The sequence below is a fragment of the Oenanthe melanoleuca genome, chromosome 4A (assembly GCF_029582105.1).
Source record: "Oenanthe melanoleuca isolate GR-GAL-2019-014 chromosome 4A, OMel1.0, whole genome shotgun sequence".
NCBI classification, from domain to species: domain Eukaryota; kingdom Metazoa; phylum Chordata; class Aves; order Passeriformes; family Muscicapidae; genus Oenanthe; species Oenanthe melanoleuca.
The window spans coordinates 77,813-97,507 of NC_079338.1; the positions used below are offsets into that span (position 1 = coordinate 77,813).

The 19,695-nt window shown below is 55.1% G+C and overlaps 2 protein-coding genes across 2 annotated transcripts in view; both read right to left on the reverse strand.

Moving 5' to 3' along the window:
- PHKA1 (phosphorylase kinase regulatory subunit alpha 1) overlaps positions 1–15,559 on the reverse strand; it is a 19,000-nt gene extending 3,441 nt beyond the window's left edge. The window contains exons 1-29 of the mRNA XM_056491568.1: positions 15,434–15,559; positions 15,179–15,337; positions 14,646–14,693; positions 13,929–14,097; positions 13,487–13,569; positions 13,231–13,311; positions 12,722–12,820; positions 12,461–12,607; positions 12,084–12,137; positions 11,330–11,452; positions 11,120–11,215; positions 10,285–10,392; positions 10,012–10,090; positions 9,436–9,570; positions 8,303–8,407; positions 7,511–7,660; positions 6,515–6,593; positions 6,005–6,084; positions 4,074–4,250; positions 3,590–3,684; positions 3,283–3,422; positions 2,998–3,154; positions 2,760–2,839; positions 2,474–2,552; positions 2,258–2,387; positions 1,795–1,896; positions 1,286–1,401; positions 975–1,013; positions 149–193 (exon numbers count right to left, since the gene is read on the reverse strand). Of these exons, the coding sequence (XP_056347543.1) occupies positions 149–193; positions 975–1,013; positions 1,286–1,401; positions 1,795–1,896; positions 2,258–2,387; positions 2,474–2,552; positions 2,760–2,839; positions 2,998–3,154; positions 3,283–3,422; positions 3,590–3,684; positions 4,074–4,250; positions 6,005–6,084; positions 6,515–6,593; positions 7,511–7,660; positions 8,303–8,407; positions 9,436–9,570; positions 10,012–10,090; positions 10,285–10,392; positions 11,120–11,215; positions 11,330–11,452; positions 12,084–12,137; positions 12,461–12,607; positions 12,722–12,820; positions 13,231–13,311; positions 13,487–13,569; positions 13,929–14,097; positions 14,646–14,693; positions 15,179–15,337; positions 15,434–15,511 (3,033 nt within the window). The 5' untranslated portion in view covers positions 15,512–15,559. The remainder of the gene's footprint in view (positions 1–148; positions 194–974; positions 1,014–1,285; positions 1,402–1,794; positions 1,897–2,257; positions 2,388–2,473; positions 2,553–2,759; positions 2,840–2,997; positions 3,155–3,282; positions 3,423–3,589; positions 3,685–4,073; positions 4,251–6,004; positions 6,085–6,514; positions 6,594–7,510; positions 7,661–8,302; positions 8,408–9,435; positions 9,571–10,011; positions 10,091–10,284; positions 10,393–11,119; positions 11,216–11,329; positions 11,453–12,083; positions 12,138–12,460; positions 12,608–12,721; positions 12,821–13,230; positions 13,312–13,486; positions 13,570–13,928; positions 14,098–14,645; positions 14,694–15,178; positions 15,338–15,433) is intronic.
- Positions 15,560–16,687: 1,128 nt separating this feature from the next.
- Positions 16,688–19,054, reverse strand: BMP15 (bone morphogenetic protein 15). The gene is made up of 2 exons (XM_056491019.1): positions 18,024–19,054; positions 16,688–17,531 (listed from the first exon to the last, which is right to left on the reverse strand). Exons 1-2 carry the CDS (start codon positions 18,340–18,342, stop codon positions 16,756–16,758), a joined length of 1,095 nt encoding a protein of 364 aa, XP_056346994.1. The 5' UTR covers positions 18,343–19,054; the 3' UTR covers positions 16,688–16,755.
- Between the last annotated feature and the right edge of the window lie 641 nt (positions 19,055–19,695).

The window sequence follows — 19,695 nt, forward strand, 5'->3', positions numbered from 1 at the left end:
CTCATTCCCAGGACAGAGCTGCCACCCTTTCCCCCAGCGAAGTCCTCTTACAGCCCCGCTCCCTGTACCATCCCCACAAGAGCACAGCTCCTTCCTGCAACCACAAACAGAACAGACCCCATGTGTGCACCCAACAAACACAGGTTACCAGAAAGGACTTCAGGTCGGTGTCCCTGGACTGCAAACTGAGCGGCTGAAGGAGAAAGGGAGAGATGGAAATGAGACCATGCCAGAGCAAGGCAGCAGTCACAGCAAACAGAGCAGCAGCAGTACAGATCAGAATCAGGTCACAGGACAGTTATCCCAGGGCCAGGGTTGGCTGGAGACAGGGAGTTTCGAAAGGAAAGCTGCAGAGGGCTGCACATGCCAGGGCTGCAGCAGCAGTGGGTTTGTGCAGGCCTGCACACAGGAATAGGACTCCTACTGCTCTGCTGGTTACTAGTATGGGCAGTGATTTTGTCTCAAGCAGACAGGAGGACCAGTAGGAAGGTCACTGCCCCCAGACAACCATCTGTGATGTCAGGTTTCACACTATAGCAAGTTGGGCCCAACTCTGCTGCATCACCCTGGCCCAGCAAGCTCCGCCTCTTTGATGACAAGATACCTTCTAAAGGTCAGGACTCCTCCTGGATACAGGCATAAGAGGAGGTCTTTGACATTTGTAGCTGACCAGATGCCTCTTTCCCCAGAGACAAAGTGGTGGGGAGGCTGCAGGCAGGATTCAGTGAACTGTCCTGCAGAGTTACTACTGGTCACAGCACTGGCAGCATCATGCCATCCTGCTCAGCAGATTTTGTGGGTATAATGGAATGCATTTGAGCACAGCTCCCAGCTGGCTGTAATGGCAGTCGCTTAGAAGGGAAGCCAACTCATTGCTGCAGCAGGTGAGGGAAGCTCATTGACTTGTGCATGCAGGTAAGCTGCCCTGGTGCGTGGCATGAGGGGCAAAAGCTGAGGCTTCAGGGAGGCTTCACCTTACTCCCAGGCAGACTCTGCCTACGTTTATCCAATTGCTGCAAGAGAAGAAGGAAATGAAGGTTCTGCTGTTGGAAGATGCCCACCAACAGCCACACCTGGGATTCCACATGGTTCTCCCCACCCCTGTGCTCCCCCTAAACTGCCAGAGCAACCCCTACCCACTACCAGATTCACCCTAGCTTTCCTCCCAGGGCAGGACTGGAGACAAAATTAGCTTCTGGAAGCATCTGTGTCTCCCACTCTTCCACCAGTTCTGCCTGGTTTGTAGCTGATTTTCACCCACAAGACCTGCACCACCTGCCCTCACCTGTTTGATTTCACTTTTCAGCCTGACAAGGCCAGTGCGCTCAGGCTTGGAGGCCCCGACAGCTCCCATGTCACAGATGGAGACAGCAGTGGTGAGCGACGAGTCCACTGAACGCACTGGTGGAGAAGGAGGTCTAGAGTGGGCAACATCGCCCAAGGCATGGCCATACCTCGTCACTGCCCAGGCACTGGTGCCTCTGCATGACCTTGCCCTCTAACATGACAGCATCAGAGATCCATGAGCACAGTACAGAACTGCTTCAATTCAGACCCAACCAGGTCAAGTGCCAAACTAAGCAAAGCTCAAATAGCCATGAGATTCAGGCTTGATTCCAGAAATCGCTCAGCACCATCCTTATGAAGAGCAGAGCTTCCTGCTGGACCCCCAGTACTGAAGCATCTCTGCTGAACATAGGAGAGAACATGGACACCCCTCACAGGTAGGAACACGTACATCTGGCCATGCTCTGCACTCAGCTTTGCCCCAAGATGCTCTCTGCTGGGACTTACCGCTCTTTTCCACCCCAAACTCCTTGCCAGAGAGGATGTGGTAGAGGAGGCTCTTCATGTCTGAAGGGCTGAGATTCATCAGGTTCTCTGTGGCTTCTTCAGCTGGAGAGAAGAGAACTGTGATTTGAAGCCTGCCTCACAGTCCTCCTAGGACATTTCTGTGAGCAGGGGGAGCACTGGTACAGGAGCTCATCTGGGAAGGACATACACTAGCTCCAGGTGTTGCCTATAAAATGGACTCTTCCCATGCCAGCCCAACACAAGCTGGGATGGAGACTGCAGTGCAGTGCAGTCACTTGTTTGTGCTACTCAAGAACACGTCCAGCTGCAGACACAGGCACTTCCATGCAGGCTCTTATCCTAGCTTGAGCTGCCCACTTTTAACAGTTCTCCTCTCTGGTTGACAGAGCCCCAAGCATCACAGCACCTACCCCAGCCAGGGTGCTGTCCCTGCCACATGTACCTGAACACTGTAGGGAGTGTGCCAGCTCTGTTGCCATCACCTGGATGATAAGCCCAATGCGGATGCGGAACATCTCAGCAAACAGCGCAGGCTGTGTGCGTATGTACATGGCCAAGTACACCATGATCTCCTGGAGGGGCAAAGGCACATCACCTCACTGCTGCTCACCAGGGCAGACACCCAGCTGTGGGGTCCTCTGACACCTTGGCCCCTCACCTGGGTGAGGACGGACACACTGAGGTTCTTCTCACTGGCTTCATCAATAAGGCGAACAAGTTCCTCATAGGGGATTGGGCTGGGGCGTGGACAAACACAGCAGGTGAGAGGCAGCAGAGCAAACCCTGCATACCCCCAGTCTGTACAGCCTCAAGAGGAGAAATATAGGCTGAGGAAAGCCACCCAGGGCTACTCCTACCCATGGACCCCAGAGCAGCAGGCTCAGCTGCTTTCAGCATTCAGACCCAGCCCAGCATGCCTGGGGAGAGAGAGGTGCCACACTCACGTGGAGATTGTCTTCTCACGTGGCTCTGGGGGCAGCCCCACTGTCAAGTGTTTCTGGTGAGACAGGAGGTCAGTACAGGCCTGGGGACAGAAAGGCAGCCACTGTCAACAGCTGACGGTTTGGGGGCTCAGCACAAGGCAGAGGGAGACGGAGCTGATGCAGCCATGGTTCACCTGCTCACTCTGCTGAGTCACCTGACAGACCTCAGCCTGCTAGAGGCTAGCTCTACAGCTGTTACCTCATCCAGAGCTTCGACCTTCTTCTTGAGGATTCCAGAGATGTAGCGGATCAGGGCCCACTGGCGTGTCTCCCCCACCCGCACATACAGCTCAGTGAGGAGCTCTCTGACGGTGGGGCCAGGCTCACTATCGAGCCCCGTGTGCCACTCAGGTCCCCTGTGAAGGTGAAGGAGGTGCTGCATTATATCCAGGAATTTGCCTGTCACAGCTCCCTGGCAGGCCCCCTGGGCTGTGCCAAACCCCTCTATGCACAGTGAGGCCTTAGGACACAGAGATCACCCTACTTGAGGATGTGGAGCATGTAAAGGATGTCTGCTTGCTCCTGCAGCGTGGGGCAGAGGCGCAACTGGTCCACCAATGCCTTGCAGTCCACGTTGCCATCCTCATCACGTGGCAAGTTCATCTCTGTGTAGACTGCGTGGCTCTGGGGGAAGGGAGACCCATGCTGCTGATTAGCACCACCAGCACACTGCACCAAATGCCCCCATGCATATTTCCCCTCATCAAACAACAAGACTTCTCCTTGCAATCCTGCAAGGACACTTTGGCTATAGCTGAAGGGATAGCTCAGTCTGAGAGAGACAAGCTCACCTTGCTATCCAAGTCATGCTGGTGGGGTGAACTCAGCAGCTTGACCGACTGCTGCGATGCCTGGAAGATCCTGCTGGGGACATACATCCCAACATCTAAAAAAAACCCACAGGTTGGAGGAGATGTGTACAGCCCCAAACACCACTACTGTGCCCCAGACTACCTCAGGCACTGACATTGCTCCCCCAGCAGTCCTTGCAGAGAAGTTGGCTATGGGACAAGCAGCCCCTGTCCACCCAGAGGAACACTGCAGGGAGCTGCCATTCTTTATTGAGTTTCCATGGGGCTGTACAGGCACCAACTCCAAGATACTCAATGGCCAGCACTAACATGATGGACATAAAGTGCCTTTGCCCAGGTAAAGGCTTAGTTCCTCTGCAATCCATGGGAACCCCAGCATCATACAATTGTGAAAGCTCCCAAAGCACTTCAACCTCACCCCTGGGCTCAAGGGAAGGTGTGGAGGGTGTTGGGAGTTACTCACTCTGGACATGCAGGTCCTTGGCCTTAGATGCCAGGGACATGAGGTCACGGGTGGTGTGGACAGCAGCCCTGAAGCGGCTCAGCCCTCCCCGCTGAGTGGTAGGAGGCAGGTTTGACTGGGGAGTCGTGTGCTGCAGCAAGTGATCCAGATACTGAGCAACCTCATCGTCAGTGTCCTCTGGAAGGGAAGGCAGCAGAGCAGCAGTTCAGCCACTTTGAGTTCTGGCACCCAAAGGCCCAGAGAGCTCCCAGCTATGCCTCAGCAGGGACAAAGCTTTGCTTGCTGCACAAAGTGACAATGTAGGGCCAGTGCTGGCAGCCAGGCACACAAAGCACGCTTGTTCCTGCATGACTCCTGCCTGGGACACTGCCTGCCCCAAAATGGGGCTCCCTCCGTGTCCCACCTTGACAAAGGAAGCAATGGGGATGCAGCATGTCTCTGACCCAAGCCTGTGCAAGGACAGGAGTGCCCCACTAAAACCTTGCAGGAAAATCCTCACACTGCTTCTGTCCAGGGAAGTGGGGAGGCAGAGCCAGAGGCAGCTTGTCTGAGCAGAGACCACTAACAAGCACCCCAGCACATCAAGGGCATCTTCCAAGCAGGACTCCAGCAAGGGAGCAAGACAAGGTGGGTTTTGCAACAGTTATTTGTAAGTAGGAGTTACAGGAAGAGTTATGGGTCCTGCCTTGCTCTTTGCCCAGCTCCAAGCAGCTCCCAACACCACATCAGGAGCACCTGAGACACCATGCACTAACAGCAGCATAGAAAGGGGTGCTCAGAGGCCAGGTCTCTGCTCTGTCAGGAGATAAAAGTGAGGGGCTGCCCCAGATAAAACACAGACATGTCAATGCACTTACAGTGGGCCAGGGCAAAGCTATGCAGCTCTCCAGATCTCAAACTCAGAGCTGTGTTGGCCCCAGGAGACAAGCTGCTGACTGCACCTGAAGCAGCATAGCATCCCCTTTCCACCCCTCAATGGAATGCCTCATGACAGTGCCTGAGGGCTAGGCTGGAAAAATCCTCGAAGTGCCACCCTTGAGAACATTCACCTGCCTGGCTGCAACGTCTGACCACAGGAAAACCTTAAAATTTAGCATCTTTGAGATGCTGTTGAAAGGCCAGGCAGATCCTCTCACTGGAGCTGGGAGGCGAAGGAGACACCTTGGACATAAACCCTGATGCAGCCTGAAAGGAGGCTGCAGGTGAAGTGAGAGAAGGGCAAGAAAAATGAGCATTCAGAGTGCCACAGTGCATTCACTGGCTGCAGGAGCTGCAGAGGTAAAACAGTGGGAAGACTGATGATGACCAGTGCTAGGTCACACAGGAGATGTGACCAGCTTGCAAGGGGAACAGCAAAACTTGCACCCTGCCATGGTCCCAGCACAAAGAGGGGTCCCTCATGCTGTGATGGACCAAGGCATTCTCGGGTACTCTCTACATAGCAGTTTGGCACTCACTGGAGCAGCTCTGCCCAGGGGAGGGTCTAAGGCTTTGGGAAAAAACAGAGATTAATGAGGGACATGGTGACTCTTCCCCACCACCCTGGTCACTGTGCTATCGCCTTCTGCACTGTCATTTATACATCAAAGACCCTCAGCCACATCTCTCAAGTGGAGGCAGACTGTCAACACTTTATCTCATCTCCACACAGCAACTTATGAAGGTCAGAGTCACTCATTCCAGACAGGATCAACAAGGGGCCAGATGGGAACATGGTGAAAACCCAAGCGCAAGAACACAGCAGTGTATGCTGGCAGGGAGGTTGGGTGTTATGGTTGTAAGAGTGAGTTAGGCGTTTGCCACCCCACAGCAGTGACTGGCCTGTTCTCCCTTGCCATCCTCTGCTACCTGCAAGCCACGCAGCCACTCCTTGGCATCTAGCTTTTCAAAGATGTCACTGCTGAGCCTGTAACTCTTGGCAAAGACCTTACCCTCTGGCCCAGGGTCCATAAAGCTGAGGTGCGTTCGGCATGACGTTGTCAGGAACTCCGACAATTTACCAGTCTGAATTCTGGGCAAGAGATAGCAAGGTCACATGGAGAGGAAAGGGGAGCTGATACCCTTGGCTTTACCTCCTGGCTCCAGGGCAGGCCCTTTGCTGGGGACAGATATGTTCACCAGAAGCATATACACACTGGTGTCTGCTTTAGCTGCCTGCAACTCTTTCAGCCATGGGTGGGCATGGAAGGGCTGCCCAAAAGCTATTAGAGGAATCCTGCAGCCATGGGTTTGACAACATGAAGAGCTGTGCCCTCTCTTCCATTTCTTCTGTTGGGGTTGTAGCCACAGGGCATGCTGATAGCCTAGCACACCCCAGTGTATCCTCCCCAGCTTGCTCCCTCACAGCCTATGCTCTACCCAGCAGGTATCCATCCTCACAACTAGGCTCTTGGAGGCCCCATCAGTCCTCTCCTTCCTGCATTGCAGGAAGCTGCACTCACCTTGCACCACCAAAATACCCATCCTGCAGCTTCTGCAGCATTGCCAGCACCGTGGGATGCACACTGCTGCTGGTTTCATCTGTGTGGAAGATGCACAAGCAATCAGCCTCTCATACTCACACTCGCTCCCAGAAAGTAACCCAGGACCAGGTGGGCATTCAGACACCCAAAGCACCATGGCCAGACCCTTCCTCTGAGGTATGTGGTCAGGCTGTGGTACCAAAAGCACCACCCAAAAAGGCACATTCTGGACTGTCCAGGCTCGTTTCAAGGAAAACCATGCCAGGATGCACTCCAAGCTCCTTGGATTTTACCTTGGGCTAAAGCAGGCAGTACCAGATAGCAGCACCTAACAGCCCCCTGCTCTGTCTCTGCCTTTCATATGGGCTGCTGTTGAGGGCAGGAGGCACCACAGCAAAAGGCACGTTCGAGAAATTAAGATTTCAAGTACACAAGGAGAGATAGAAAGGCCTTAAAGCAGAACAAAGTCACCTTCCTGCACCAGGCTCACAGGGAAGCTGTGAGCTGCTACAGGCAAGCCAGTTCTACTCCGTACCTTTGCTCCTTCTGGGGCAAAGTTTTGCCCTCTCTGTTGACTGGGAAAGGCTTTAGCAGGTGCTCAGTCTTAGGGAAGAGCCAAGATGCAGAAAGAGCACCAAGAACACTTCTATAAAGAAATTACTTTTTTGGTCTTGCTCCCAAAAGGCCTTCCTACAAGCCTATTTGCCTGGAGTCTGAATACATCTGTGCCAGCAAACAGCCCTTGAGCTGCAGGCACTCGTGACTGACAGGCAACCCTGCCAGCTGCCAGGCCAGCTGCTCACTCAGCATGGCTCCTCTGAGCAGTGAGCTCTTCACAGGACACTACTGGCTGCTTCAGCCTCACCATGTCCCTGTTACTGAGACAGTCACATATCTGCCTACTCCCTTCCTCCTGCAGAGCTATTTCCCAGGGCTGCTCTAGCCAAATGACTTGTGAGGCTGGAGTATCTATACCGAGCATGGTGTGGGAGATGGGGAAGGTGATGGTTGGTCGCCCAGTCATCCTCCAGCGGCTGCAGAGGTAGGAGAGGTCCGTCCTCAGCATCTCCACAATCATCTTGTTGTCAAGAGCCAGGTAGAACTGCTGCTGGTCTATGAACTGTGAGGACAGCAAGAGACATGATCAGACCTTCATGTAGTCCCCGGGTCCTTATGGCACCATCCACGTCTTCCCACAGGTATGCAGTCAAGCTGGCCACGCTGTGCACCCAAAGGGCACCCACTTTGCACTAATGGCTCATCCCACCTTACTTAGCAGGTTGCTAGTACAGCCTAGCAAGGGACCCTCAATCCCCACGGCAGCTACTGGCCACTAACAGCTATGAGGACGTAACTAACACCACAACTCAGCAGCAGCATCCAGCCCCACATAACTAGTCCATGCTGTGCCTGTTGCAAGTGAATATACACTCCCCAAAGTGCTAGGCTTGCAATACTGCTTGTCCCCTGGACACATGTCCCTGGCCTGCCATCAGCCTCCTTCTGGTGTCCTTGTCAGGGTGAGCAGAGATTTCCATCCAATACTGATCATTAAAAGGCTCAAACTGTCCCAACATCCACACAGCCAGGACCACCACTGTGCTACCTCATGCCACAGAGTTGGACTACTCCACACTCCCAGGCTGTTCAGAGAGTGTTGGGTCACACCTTAGAATAACTCGAGTACCCAGTCATTGAAGAAACTTCCTTCCCAGTTTCATATCACAGAATAGCTAGGAATGAGCCCATGCAATGTCATTCACCTGTGGGTAAAGGTAAAGATGCTCTTCCTGATTTTGTAGAGCTTGGAGGTCCCAAGGACACCCATATGCCGGTAGGGCCGTCCAGTAAGGCACATCTGCTTGTTGCGGCCTGGGAGGGCAGGAAGAGGAGTTTTTAGTGCAAGCCTCCTCATGAAAGGGGCTGCAGCAGCAAGTAGTGCCAAGCCTCTTGCTACCAGCCAGCAGGGAAATGCTGGTTTGCAGCTGGGATATCCCAGAACCCTGTGTCAAGCTGGTACAGCTCTAAGGGACAGTAATTCTCTGTCCCCAGACCTGCCCAGAGTGGTAGAAATGTGCTGAAACAGCAATACACAGCCTGTCCTGACTTCTGCAGTGTCACATCTTCTGGTCTTTGGGTATGTCGAAAGCTGGAGCAGGGCTAGGGGTGCCCCTCTGCATTAGGCTGGCCCCCTAAGTTGACAGCTCCATCAGCATTCCAACTGCTCCTGGATTACTCCCAAAGCCCAGGATGGTGCAGCAAGAGCATCATCCCTTGCTTATCAGCTCTGGCAGCTGCCAGGCTGCTCCTCCTGTCCATGTCACATTTGGCCTTTTGGCAGCCCAAATTAGCTGCCAAATTAAATCACAGAAGATCAGGTGTCTCTTTTGGCCCAGGCTAAATCTCTGGCTCCTGCAAAACAAACCCTATGCCTGAGGGGTTGCAGCATCAAGGAACAGAGGTGAGCACATCCTCCCTTCACACTCAGCCCTGCCCACCCACCAGTAACAGCCATATTGCCTGAGCTCTGGGCTCTCTTTGCCGGGGATGGCCTTGCCTTGGGTCTGGCTAGCCTCCCCCATCCAGATCTGAGAACAGGAACAGAAGACAACTCCTGCCCACACCAAGAGCAAATTATAGGGATCAGAGTATTTGTCTGTTTCTGGGGTGACTGCAATTGCAAGCCAAAGCTCTACCCCCATCAGAATCACATTGAACAGCACTGTCTGCCACCTTGTTCCCCTTGGGCATCAGTGGCTTTATCAGGCCTAGAAATGGGCAGCAGAATCCTCATCAGTCAAGCAGAGAGCAGGACATGAGTGTCTATGAGCAGGAGTGCCAGGGGTGGGACAGACTCCCTCTGCATCCCTTTGGCTGCAGGAGCAGGGAGTTCAGCTCACCCAGCCGGGCATAGATGTGGCTGAGGATGCGAGCAGGCTGCACTCTAATGGGGTAGACGTCCGCCACAGTTTCCACGTCAATGCCCTCCTTCTGCAGGATTGCCTTGATCCCCTCTGTTTCAGCCAGGATACACACTGTGGATGGAAGACAGTCTCAGTGCAACAGAGACACAAGGGTGTGACAGCACTGCCCCGTGCCTTTAGGGACACATACAAGGCACCACATCACAGAGAGGAAGCTGTCTGGGGTCCTTTGGGAACCAGTTTGCACTGCAGAAGTCTGCTTTACCCCTCCTAACACTCTACACACACAAGTCCTCCCCGTCATATAGTAGGAAGACAGTTTTCAGCCTCTCTGCAGAGGAGGTGCAGCAGATGATGGTTTTGTGGGTCAACACAGGATGAAATGGAAAGACTTGCACCCCATCTTTTGCCCACGTTGCCAGGGCTGAGATTGGGGTTTATTGGCAGCAAGCCAGTAGCAGAGCCGCCCCAGAGCCACCTCTGTGAATTCCGCAGAGCCAGAGCTCCCCCCTCCTGCCAGGCTCAGGTTTGGGACTGGTTCCTTTCCCTCACCTTGGACCACCACATCAGGTTTAGGGACAGTCGCGAAACGGCGGTTGAGGGGATCTATTTCACCAGGAGCTAGAAACCCCTGGGGGAAAAAAAGGTATAAAGAGATTAACATTTTATGGGCAGGGTAGAATGGGTGATGCCTATGGACAACCCACCTTTAAGAGGTCCTGGGGGATGGAGGGGACAACTTCCCCATGGCAGGTGGCAGCATTTGCACCTTCACAGCCCAGAGCCTGGTCCCACAGCCCTCCCCAGCACCCAGGGTGACCCTACCTCGGCCATCAGACAACCCAGGATGTAGAGGGACTGTCCCCACATGTGTGGCAGCTTGCCCATGGGTATCCTGTCCACAGTGTGTGGATTCCTGTATTCTTCATCCACCTGTAAAACAAGCCAGGAGGTCAAGAAGGGACCCACAGACACAGGATGCTGAAGGAAGCATCCTCACTGCATCTTGAAGTCCAGCAGTCCAAGGCCTAAAACAAGGCCCAACAACAGCATTTGTCACAGAAGATCTAAAAGAGCCTGGATACATTCCTCCTCTCCTCTTATGACTGCCCCAGGCATCTGTATCAGACAACAATGCAGCTGCTTGCACTATGTTTGGTTTCTCAGCTCAGGCCATCCCACTAGAAGGACTGACACGCCCCACACATCTCTCCTGGATGACCTGGGCATCAGGAGGCCACTGCTCTTAGCCCAGGCCCACAAAAATCCCCTCACCACTGAACTGGAGCTCATCACCACCTACTCAGCCCAGGTGTGCCTGTCCTGAGCTCTTGGAGCACTCAGTCTCCGAGCAAACAGACTGTCAGCAAAGAACTCTTGTGTGTGGGAGCAAGAAATGCTTTGGGAGAAAAAAGTTTTTATACAAACATTTTGTAATAGCTCCAAGCCAACCTTTTTATACATGAGATTTCCATGCACTACACACATGTGCCCCTTCACTAACAATTTGGCTTAATAAGCACTTAAAACTTAATTATCTGGTAATGAGACCAGGAGTTTCAGTAGCTGGACTTTCACGACTTTTTCACTTGTGGGTCCCAGAATATCTTGTGATTCTGTAAGACACTCCTGCTTCCCACTATAGCTCAGGATCACTCACCTTATCTGGTGGGACACTGTACAGCTCTGGCAGCAGGCGTACCCCATTCTTCCCCTTGATGAGAACCCCCTCAAGGGCTTCCCGGTACTCCTGCACCTGAGGAGAGAGGAGAAGGAATCTACTGTCAGTCTTGGCTCTTTGCATCCTTCCTCTGCACACCTCTCCTGCCAGGACCTTTTCCACTAGCCCAGCAGGTTTTGCCTCTCTTACCTGTTCCACGTTTCCACTGAAAATCCCATCAATCATCAAGTATGCCCAGAAGAGAGGCCACTCACACTCAATGTTCTCAAACAGCTTCAGCTCAGCAGGTTCATAGTAGAGGCGTTTGGGGTCCTGTTAGTGACATCAAGGCAGGTGGCATGTAACAAGACCCTCTCAAACTGACAGGGCTTCTCCTCCTCCTAAGAACCAAATGTCCTCCCAGCCCTCCTAGTTCAGTGGTTAACAAATGAGACTGCTGCTTATAAAATTTTCCTTTTCCAAATCAGCAAACTCTCCACTTACTCCCAGGGCTATTCTGTCAGTACCCAAGCTGACTGCTGTTCTAGGAGAGACAGAAACAGCTTTGTGACCTCCAGAGCTACCACAGATGAGGCTGTTGGGTAGCAGCTCTGTAGTCACCTCCCCAGGCATCCAGCCCTTGCTCAAGCCTGGTGCAGCCCTGGGAGAGCCCACCTCAGCAGGGCTCCCATGCTGGGCGCTGGTCCCACCTTCTCCCAGCCTAAGAAATACACACCACCTGGTCCCAGGATGCAGGCAGAGGCAGCCTCTGGCCATCTGTTACGGGCGTGGTTGGGATGTACCACTTCTCCAATGTACTCTTAGCATTTTGGGGAGCCTTGCCCAGACACATGACACTGCCTGGGGCTACTCAGGGCTCCCCAACACACCCTTTGTGCTGCATCCAGGTGGGCTGCTGCTTGGCAGTCAAGTTCTGCCAGGCAGCAGGGCTGAGGACACTTACCTCTTTGGGAGTCCTGTATCCATCCCGGAGGAACCGACAGCAGCCATACCGCCCCTGGAAGGGAGGGAAGATTTGCTGAGCAGGAGGCAAAGTGTGAGGTATCTTGTACCTTCAGTGCAGAAGCAGGGGAAGTCTGTTTCCTTCAGCCAAACACCCCCTCCCTCACTCACCTAGCACTCAGGTACCAAAATTACAGCCTGGGTCCACAGCACACAGGGCTGCTTCTCTGCACACTCCTGCCACAGGTCATGGAGACTGGGAGAGGACATGCCCCAACAAACCCCCACAGAACATGTTTTTGGGAAAAAAAGAGGGCTAGAGCAGTTTGGACTGCAGCTGTCTTCTGGGAACAGTGAGACAAAGGCAGAGATGCTCACCTGCAGCTTGGTGATAATCTCCTGCTTGGTTATTTCCACCAGCTCACTGTCCTCCACAGCAAAAGCTGGGTAGGAGATGACAGAGAGCACACTGGCATCCACCTCCTTGGATGTGGAGGCCCTGGGCAGCATTGAGTGGAGGATGGACTGGGGAAAGGGGAAGGAAAGGTGATTTGGCTGTCAGACCAGGCATCATTCACACTGCAAACACAGCAGATCACAGTTCCTCTTGCAACAGTGTAATGCCTGAGTGGGTCTCACCTGGCAGTGCTGCACCTCATCGGACAGCACCCGTATCACTGACTGTGGGCCTCCCTTGGCTCCAAAGAGATCCAGCTCATCCAGTGCCTCCAGGGCAGCCTGCAAGCAGAGTGAGACCCAAAGAGGCATGTCCTTCACCATGCTGCTCATCTGTAAGAGCTTTCACTCCATTCTAGTCCCTGTGTGTAAAGCACTGCTCAAATTTGAAAGAATTTGAACCCTGCTGTGGCTGCAGAACATCTCCGGTCAAAATGGGACCACATCTCCAGATGTAAAAAGGACATTCATGCCACACACCCCCAATTAAGTTTTCACTGCTAGTTCAGGCAAAATTCAGGCTAGAAGGGCAGTTTTATCCCAGTGCACAAGAAGTCTTGCTCCCCAGGAACCTATCACTGCATGGGGCATTGCGCCTCAGCAGTTAAACATGCCCAGCCTGTCCTGTCAAAAAGCAGCTCAGGACCACTGGTGCTCCTCATCCCAACAGCCAGCATTTCTTCCCAGCTCACCTTGGCCATGCCGACAGAACTGGCATTCAACTCTGTGATGCCCTGGTTTGTCTTGTCCCCACGCTCCCATATGCCAAAGTCCTGTGAATCAGGCACTGTTTCAGAACACACCCAGAAAGCCTTTGAATCCCACACATCCATGGCGCTTCCTGAAGGTGCTGGAGTGGCTCAGGGGAAACCCACAGCTGTTCCTCGACACCAGTCCAGTATCTCCACCACCGGAGCACACTCCCCTTCCCCAGCACATGCTACCCACCGCAGTTTTGTAGGCAGCTTCAATGTAGAATACAAGGTTCTGGATAAAATTGACTTCATCCAAGCTGTGAATTATGTGGAGGCCTAAAGCAGAGGGAAGAATTCACATTAGCCTATCCAAGCATAACCAGGATGGGGCTGCAGTAACCCAGGAACGATGCCTTCCCACTGCCTGGCTGCCTAACGGAAGCTATGTCCTAGCTGACTCCATCTCCACTCCCACCCCTTCGAGCAGTTCTGGGGCTTCAGACAAACAGGGGCTTTTGGAGAGACCAACATCAAGGGGCCCAAATCCACCTCAGATACTATGAGCATAAGAAAACAGTGAGGGTCATGGAAGCCATTGTAACAGCTTGGCACCCAGGAAGCTGCACCCAAACTGAGACTCTGCTGAGCCTGAACACCAGCACACTCAAAGTTGCAATGGCAGCCCCCAGCATTACCTGAGGCCGTCATTTGTGCAAGCATGAGGAGGTAGAGGGAGGTAGCATCCATCTGTAGGTGACCCCACTCGTGGTCTCCTACCACAGTGGCACAGGTGTGGGTGTTATACTTGGCATGCAGACAGTCCCTGGTGCTCTGACTGTACTTGAAGGCCTCTACCTTGTCCACCTTGAGAAGGGCAAAGAGATGCAGGCATTCATCGAACCCTGTCTCCAGAGAGATCTGACAGCTCCCGAGCCAAGGGCTGCCCTATGCCATGAGTGGAGAACATGGAGTCATGCCTGGCAGGGCAGAAATTCCACAACCCCTGGGCTGAGCCCCACTGTGTGCTCAGGCAGTGAGCGCAGGCTCACATGGTGCTGCAGCGCAGGACTGCAGCAGTGGAGGGCCCACTGCCACAGCTGCACCATGCAGAGAGAAAAGGGTTACCCCAAACGACCTCAGGGAGGAGAGCTGTAGAATCCTAGCACCTGCCAGGCCACGAGACAGGGAGCAGCTGGCAATGGCTCCACTGGCCACCAGCCCACAGCTCTGGAACTTCAATCACACCCAGGACAGATGCTCAGAACTTATTTCAAGACTTGCTGGAAGGAGGCCTTCCCTCTGCTCATCAGAGAAGGCTAGGGAGGGCTGGTACAGCTAGGACAATAGCCTCTGTGGCATAGCTGGGCTTTAAAGAGACCACTTGACACTCAGAGGTACTCCCCAACCCCTACCTGTCTCATCATGCACTGGAGCAGCCCTCGCATCAGCTTCACCACGCTCTGCAGGAACAAGGAAAATAGGTTTGTTAACCTCCAAGAGAAGCCCTGAGTCAGGATCAGCTGGCCGCTGACCTTTGTGGGGCTCAGCGTCTGTAATCAGAGCCCCTGCTCACATTTTCACAGCCCCTGGGTGACAGCAAAGGGAAGACTTCTTGGTCTGCCAGCAAGGCCAGGCTGCCATGCTATGCAGCGGGCAGAGGGCATGGCTGCAGTACATGGCTCCCCAGCCCTTGAGTAAAGAGCTGTGGCCCCCGACTAGCCCAGAGCCGGAGGTGTAGACCCTCTGGTTGGGCTCCAGTGTGGTCTGGGAAGAGCAGACTCTGACATCCATTCCTATTGCCTTCGGCGTCGGGGGACAGCCGCGTCCTCACCCTCACGGCTCTGCCTTTGGGCCCCCGACCCAGCTGCGCCGAAAGCGGACGGGACCGGGGCGACGGCCGCCCTCGAGTGACGCCAGCCCCGCCCCGGCTCCTGCGCCCTCCTACCTGCTCCAGCTCGTAGGCCTTGGCCTTGTCCTCGTCGCGGTCGGCATTCTTGCGGTAGGCCAGGCCAAGGCCCCACACCGCCAGGATGCTGTACACGTTGTCCCGGACCCAGGCGTCCTGGTAGTCGGCGCTAGCGGGGAGCAGCCCCGTCACCGCGTCCTGCGGAGGGGACACACCGTTCACACGGAACTCCCCGGGCCAGCCGGGCGCGCCGGGGCCCCGGGCCTGCTCTCCATTGCCGGGCAGGGTCCGCACCTGGTGGCGGAGGATAGTCTGCTGCACCAGGCGCCCGTAGCCGTCCAGACGCACGCCCGAGTTGCTCCGGCTCCTCATGACGGCGGCAGCAGGACCAGAACCGGCACTGGCTGGACAGCACGGCTCCAGTCAGAGCCCCCGCCCCATCCCCTCCCCGTCCCTCCCCTCTCCGCGCTCCGCCCCGAGCCCCCCCGCCCCGTCCCTCCCCTCTCCGCTCCGCTCGCTCTCCGCTCCGGCCCGTCCCTCCTCTCCCCTCCCATCTCCTCCCCGCCCCGTCCCTCTCCTCCCCTCCCCGCCCCAGTGAAAGCACAAGGGCAGTTGCATCGGGATACAGCCTAAGGCAGCCTATCCCAGGGGGCACCTGCTGCAGCCCAGGGACAGTGCAAGAACAGGCCAAGATGGTCTTTAGCAAAATCAAACAGTTTATTTATTCACAATTAAGCAATAAATAGAGGAAAGTCAGGCAGCAGGGATGCTGAAAGCAGGACTGACCCTTCTGGGAACAGGGACATGCCAGGAGCCCAGCAGAGCCCAAGGCCTGTGTGACAGCAAGAGTGCAAGAAGGTAGAGAGACATCTGCAATCTAACCTCTGGGATAGAATGAGACCTGAGCCCTGCCAGAGGGCAAACCAAGGAGCTGAAGAACAAGTGTGTCAGAGGAAACAGCAGGCAGAGCGCAGCACAGGCAGCTGCCTTGGCCTCTAGCACTGGAAGCAGAGATGGCAGCTCAGGTCCCTCCAGTTTTTCATAGCCCTTCCAGAGCAGAACCACAGGGGAGGAGAGAAGCTTCCTCCCTCCAGCCCAAATTCTCAGCCTGGTGAGATGCCTCTGCAGTTGAGGCTAGATAGGGATGGGGTGCATATGAGTTGGGAAGGAATGCCACAGGCAGGGTCACATCAGATCCTGACACCACCAACGTGTCAAATGCAAAGCACAGAGAGACTCCTGGACTTCTTTCCCTCCCTGCCCTGGCTTCCCCAGGAGACTCCCAACCACTTCCTAAGAGCTTCATACTCCAGTTTAGGGACACAGCTCATCTCTGAGAGCATCAGGCCAAGCCCCCCCTGCCCACCAAAACCAGGCAGCCGCCATGGGGGCTGCAGGAAGGACAGATGCCATGGGACAACCACCCCAGCACAGGTTCCTGCCTTTAAAAATCCACAATTTACATAAAACTGTCATTGTAAAACTTCCCCACTGAGCAGCGCAGCATGGGGAGGGGAGATGAGCCGAGTGAGCCCCAGGCAGAGCAAGATAAACCCTAAAGTCCAGATCTGCAGGAAGAGGCAGAGCCCAGGGGCGATGTGCTGGGGCAGTGGAAATTACCGGCAAGTGCAGGACTCTGCAATCATATTCTCGTACTCCTTGTACAGTATGCCTCCATTGCGCTCAATCATGAGGACACTGATGGGGCTGTAGCGGTAGGGCACACAGGAGGGCCGGGGCACATTGGCATCCACAAGCTGATGAACAAAGCTCTGCACCACAGCATGGTTGGGGGCGTGGTAGTCATAGCGGAGCAGGTGGGGACAGGTGCCCTTGCAGTAGCGTGGGTTATAGCGGTGCGGAGCGATGATCCAGTGGTCCCAGCCCAGCTGTGCAAAACTGACAGGGAAGGGGCGGAGGGAACAGTCACTCTTCTCCTCTCCCTGCTCCCGCAGGTAGTTGGGCAGGTCATGAGCCAATGTCGCTGTATCACGTCGGTGTCGGTGAGGCTCTGCTGCTGGAGGTGCCAACCCTGCCTGGGTATCATTAAGGTAGAGAAGAAGGAAAGGGTGGCCAGGGGCCACTGGGACATCGTGGCCTCCTGCTCGGCCGGCACGCACGCAGATGTGCCGCAATGCCAGGCTCCCCATGCTGCTGTTCCCCAGCACCAGGTGAGAGGTGATGTCAACTTCAGCCCAGCCATGGCGAGTACGGGCAGTAGGACTGAGCAGCAACCTGGGTGCTTTGCTGGCCACTACCAGCTCCAGAGCACAGAGGAGGCGACCATGGGCTAGTGACAGACTTGGCAGGTACACTACAGTGGCTCTGAGGAGGTGCTCGGCCTCTGGCTGGCCCTCCAGGTGGTAGGTGAGGGCCTGCAAGTACCACCGACCTGCAGGGAAGCAGTGACCAGTACTCTCTTAGCATAGTGCAGGAGGTGCTGTGCAGCATCCCCTTCTCTCATGGTGCTGCCACAGCCCCACACAGCACGGCAGAGCCTGTGACAGCCATCCACCTCAGCACAAGGCAGAAGTTGCAGAACAGAACAGAAGCCATGAGACAAGGCTTGCTGGTGGCATGAAGGGCAAAGAGAGTCTGTAACATTTCCCATCCTCTGCACCAACACCACTAGCCTGGCACAGCATCAGGCAGGGTGGGAAGGAGAGAAGGGCACACAAGGGTCAGCAATGTGTTTGTCCATCTCACCCCAAGGGCAGAGTCTTGACTCCTGCCAAGTGGAAGCCCGTGGCCAAGAGCAACCTTAGCCAGGACAATGTAAACAGGAGGAAGGAAGAAGACAAGAAACCTCACCTTCAGAGCTCAAGCCTACCCTGCTAATTCTGCTAAGGCCCCACACCATCCTTAGTGCCCACCGGTTCCTTACCTGCCCAGGGCTGACCCCCATGGGAACTGGCCTGGACCAGGCGGATGGTGTTGGTGCCCAGGCTGCGGCTGCGGCGGGGTCGGCCTTCGCGGTCAGCAGCACGCCGGTACAGATTCAGCATGTAGCGCAGGGGCTGCCCACTGGCTGGCCCCATTTTCCAGCCTGGGCTGCCTGGAGCCCGCCTTTGCAGGGCCTGCAGGAGGGGCAGGGTGGGGACAGCAGGCAGGGAACCAAGGGGCAGTGGGGACTGATTTGCAGCCTGGGAAAGGGACACAACAAGGAGGAGGAGGAGGCTGATGAAAGGGTTGGGCATAGCCATGATAGGTGAGTGTGTGTTTGGGGAGGGAGCAGGTAAGTGGGACAAGATGGGGCTGGCCAGCAGAAGAATTAAGGAGAACCTGTAGTCATGCTTCTCCCCACTTGAGAGGCAGAGCTGACTGTGGGCACCAGCAAAAGGATCCCAGGGTGCTTCCAGCTCCTATCAAAAGAGGACAACCATACCAGCTGCTTCAGCTTAGCACAGGAACAGAAAGGTGTTATATATTATATATCCAAAAAGGGGTACAAATTCCTGACTAAAACCCAGACCAGAAGCAAAGCTAGCCTGGCTATGGGGGCTGTAAAGGTACTGGGGTAGGGGAGTGGGGAGGGAGAACCAGCTTACTCAGCCCACCTGCTCCTGGCTCAGCCTCCTCCTACAGGGTAGGAGGTTCCTGCCCAGCCCCATTTTAAAGGCATGGACTCAATCAGGTGTTAAAGAGGCAGGAGCTCCCTTGAGTCCCAGGGGAATGGGGCCAGACAGAGCCTGAGAGGGTGATTTCATGCAGTGAGAATTCCTCCAGGTCCCTCCACTCTGTACTGACTCTCCAGCAGCGGCTCAGCATATTTGTGCCCGTTGCTGCAAGCTGGTCTGCACTGCCCCAAGCAGGCTCAAAGCCTGGGGTTCTGCTCCCCAACAACCATGCAGCACAGCCAGGCTTCCCAGTGCCTCACTCTGCCCAGCTGGCAATAAGGCACATGGGTGAGCAGAGTGACCCTGAGTCCAGCAGTGCTAAGTATGTTTGGGCAAGCCAGCAGTATCCCACTGTAGGCATCACACTGCCATCACCATCAGAATGCCACTTTTACAGAGTGTGGTGTGGGCAGATGCAGCCAGTGCCACCTCCAGAGCCCCTGGTTTGTGCCCAGACCCACACTACACTGCTGCTCTCCTGGATGGAAGCAGCCAGGGGGTGAGCACGCTGGCTGGGAATCACTGACAGGCATAGGGACATGGCAAGAGCTGGGGAGGTTGTGCTGGTGTCTGCTGTGCACCCTTCCTGGTGCCAGCTGGACACAGTGCTAAGGGCTGGGAGGGCTGTGTGGGGGCATGTGTGGTGCTGAACCGGCAGTGGGGCCACGTGATGAGCCAGGGCACAGGAGCCCTCTCGCCTGGCTAGGCAGCCTGGTTACTCATTTGGGAAAGGGGCAGTGAAGGTTGGGAAAAGTCCAGGCATGGCAGCATGAGTGGGGGGCATGACAAGGCAGGTGGGAGGTCCATGGCAGAGAGCAGATTTGGGTCGGGGGGTGGACATGTCAGTGGTGGACATGTCAAGGCTGTATGGGGAGGGGACCATGCATCTCTCCTGGGTGGGCTCCAGCACTACAAATAGCCCAGGTACCTACTACTCCA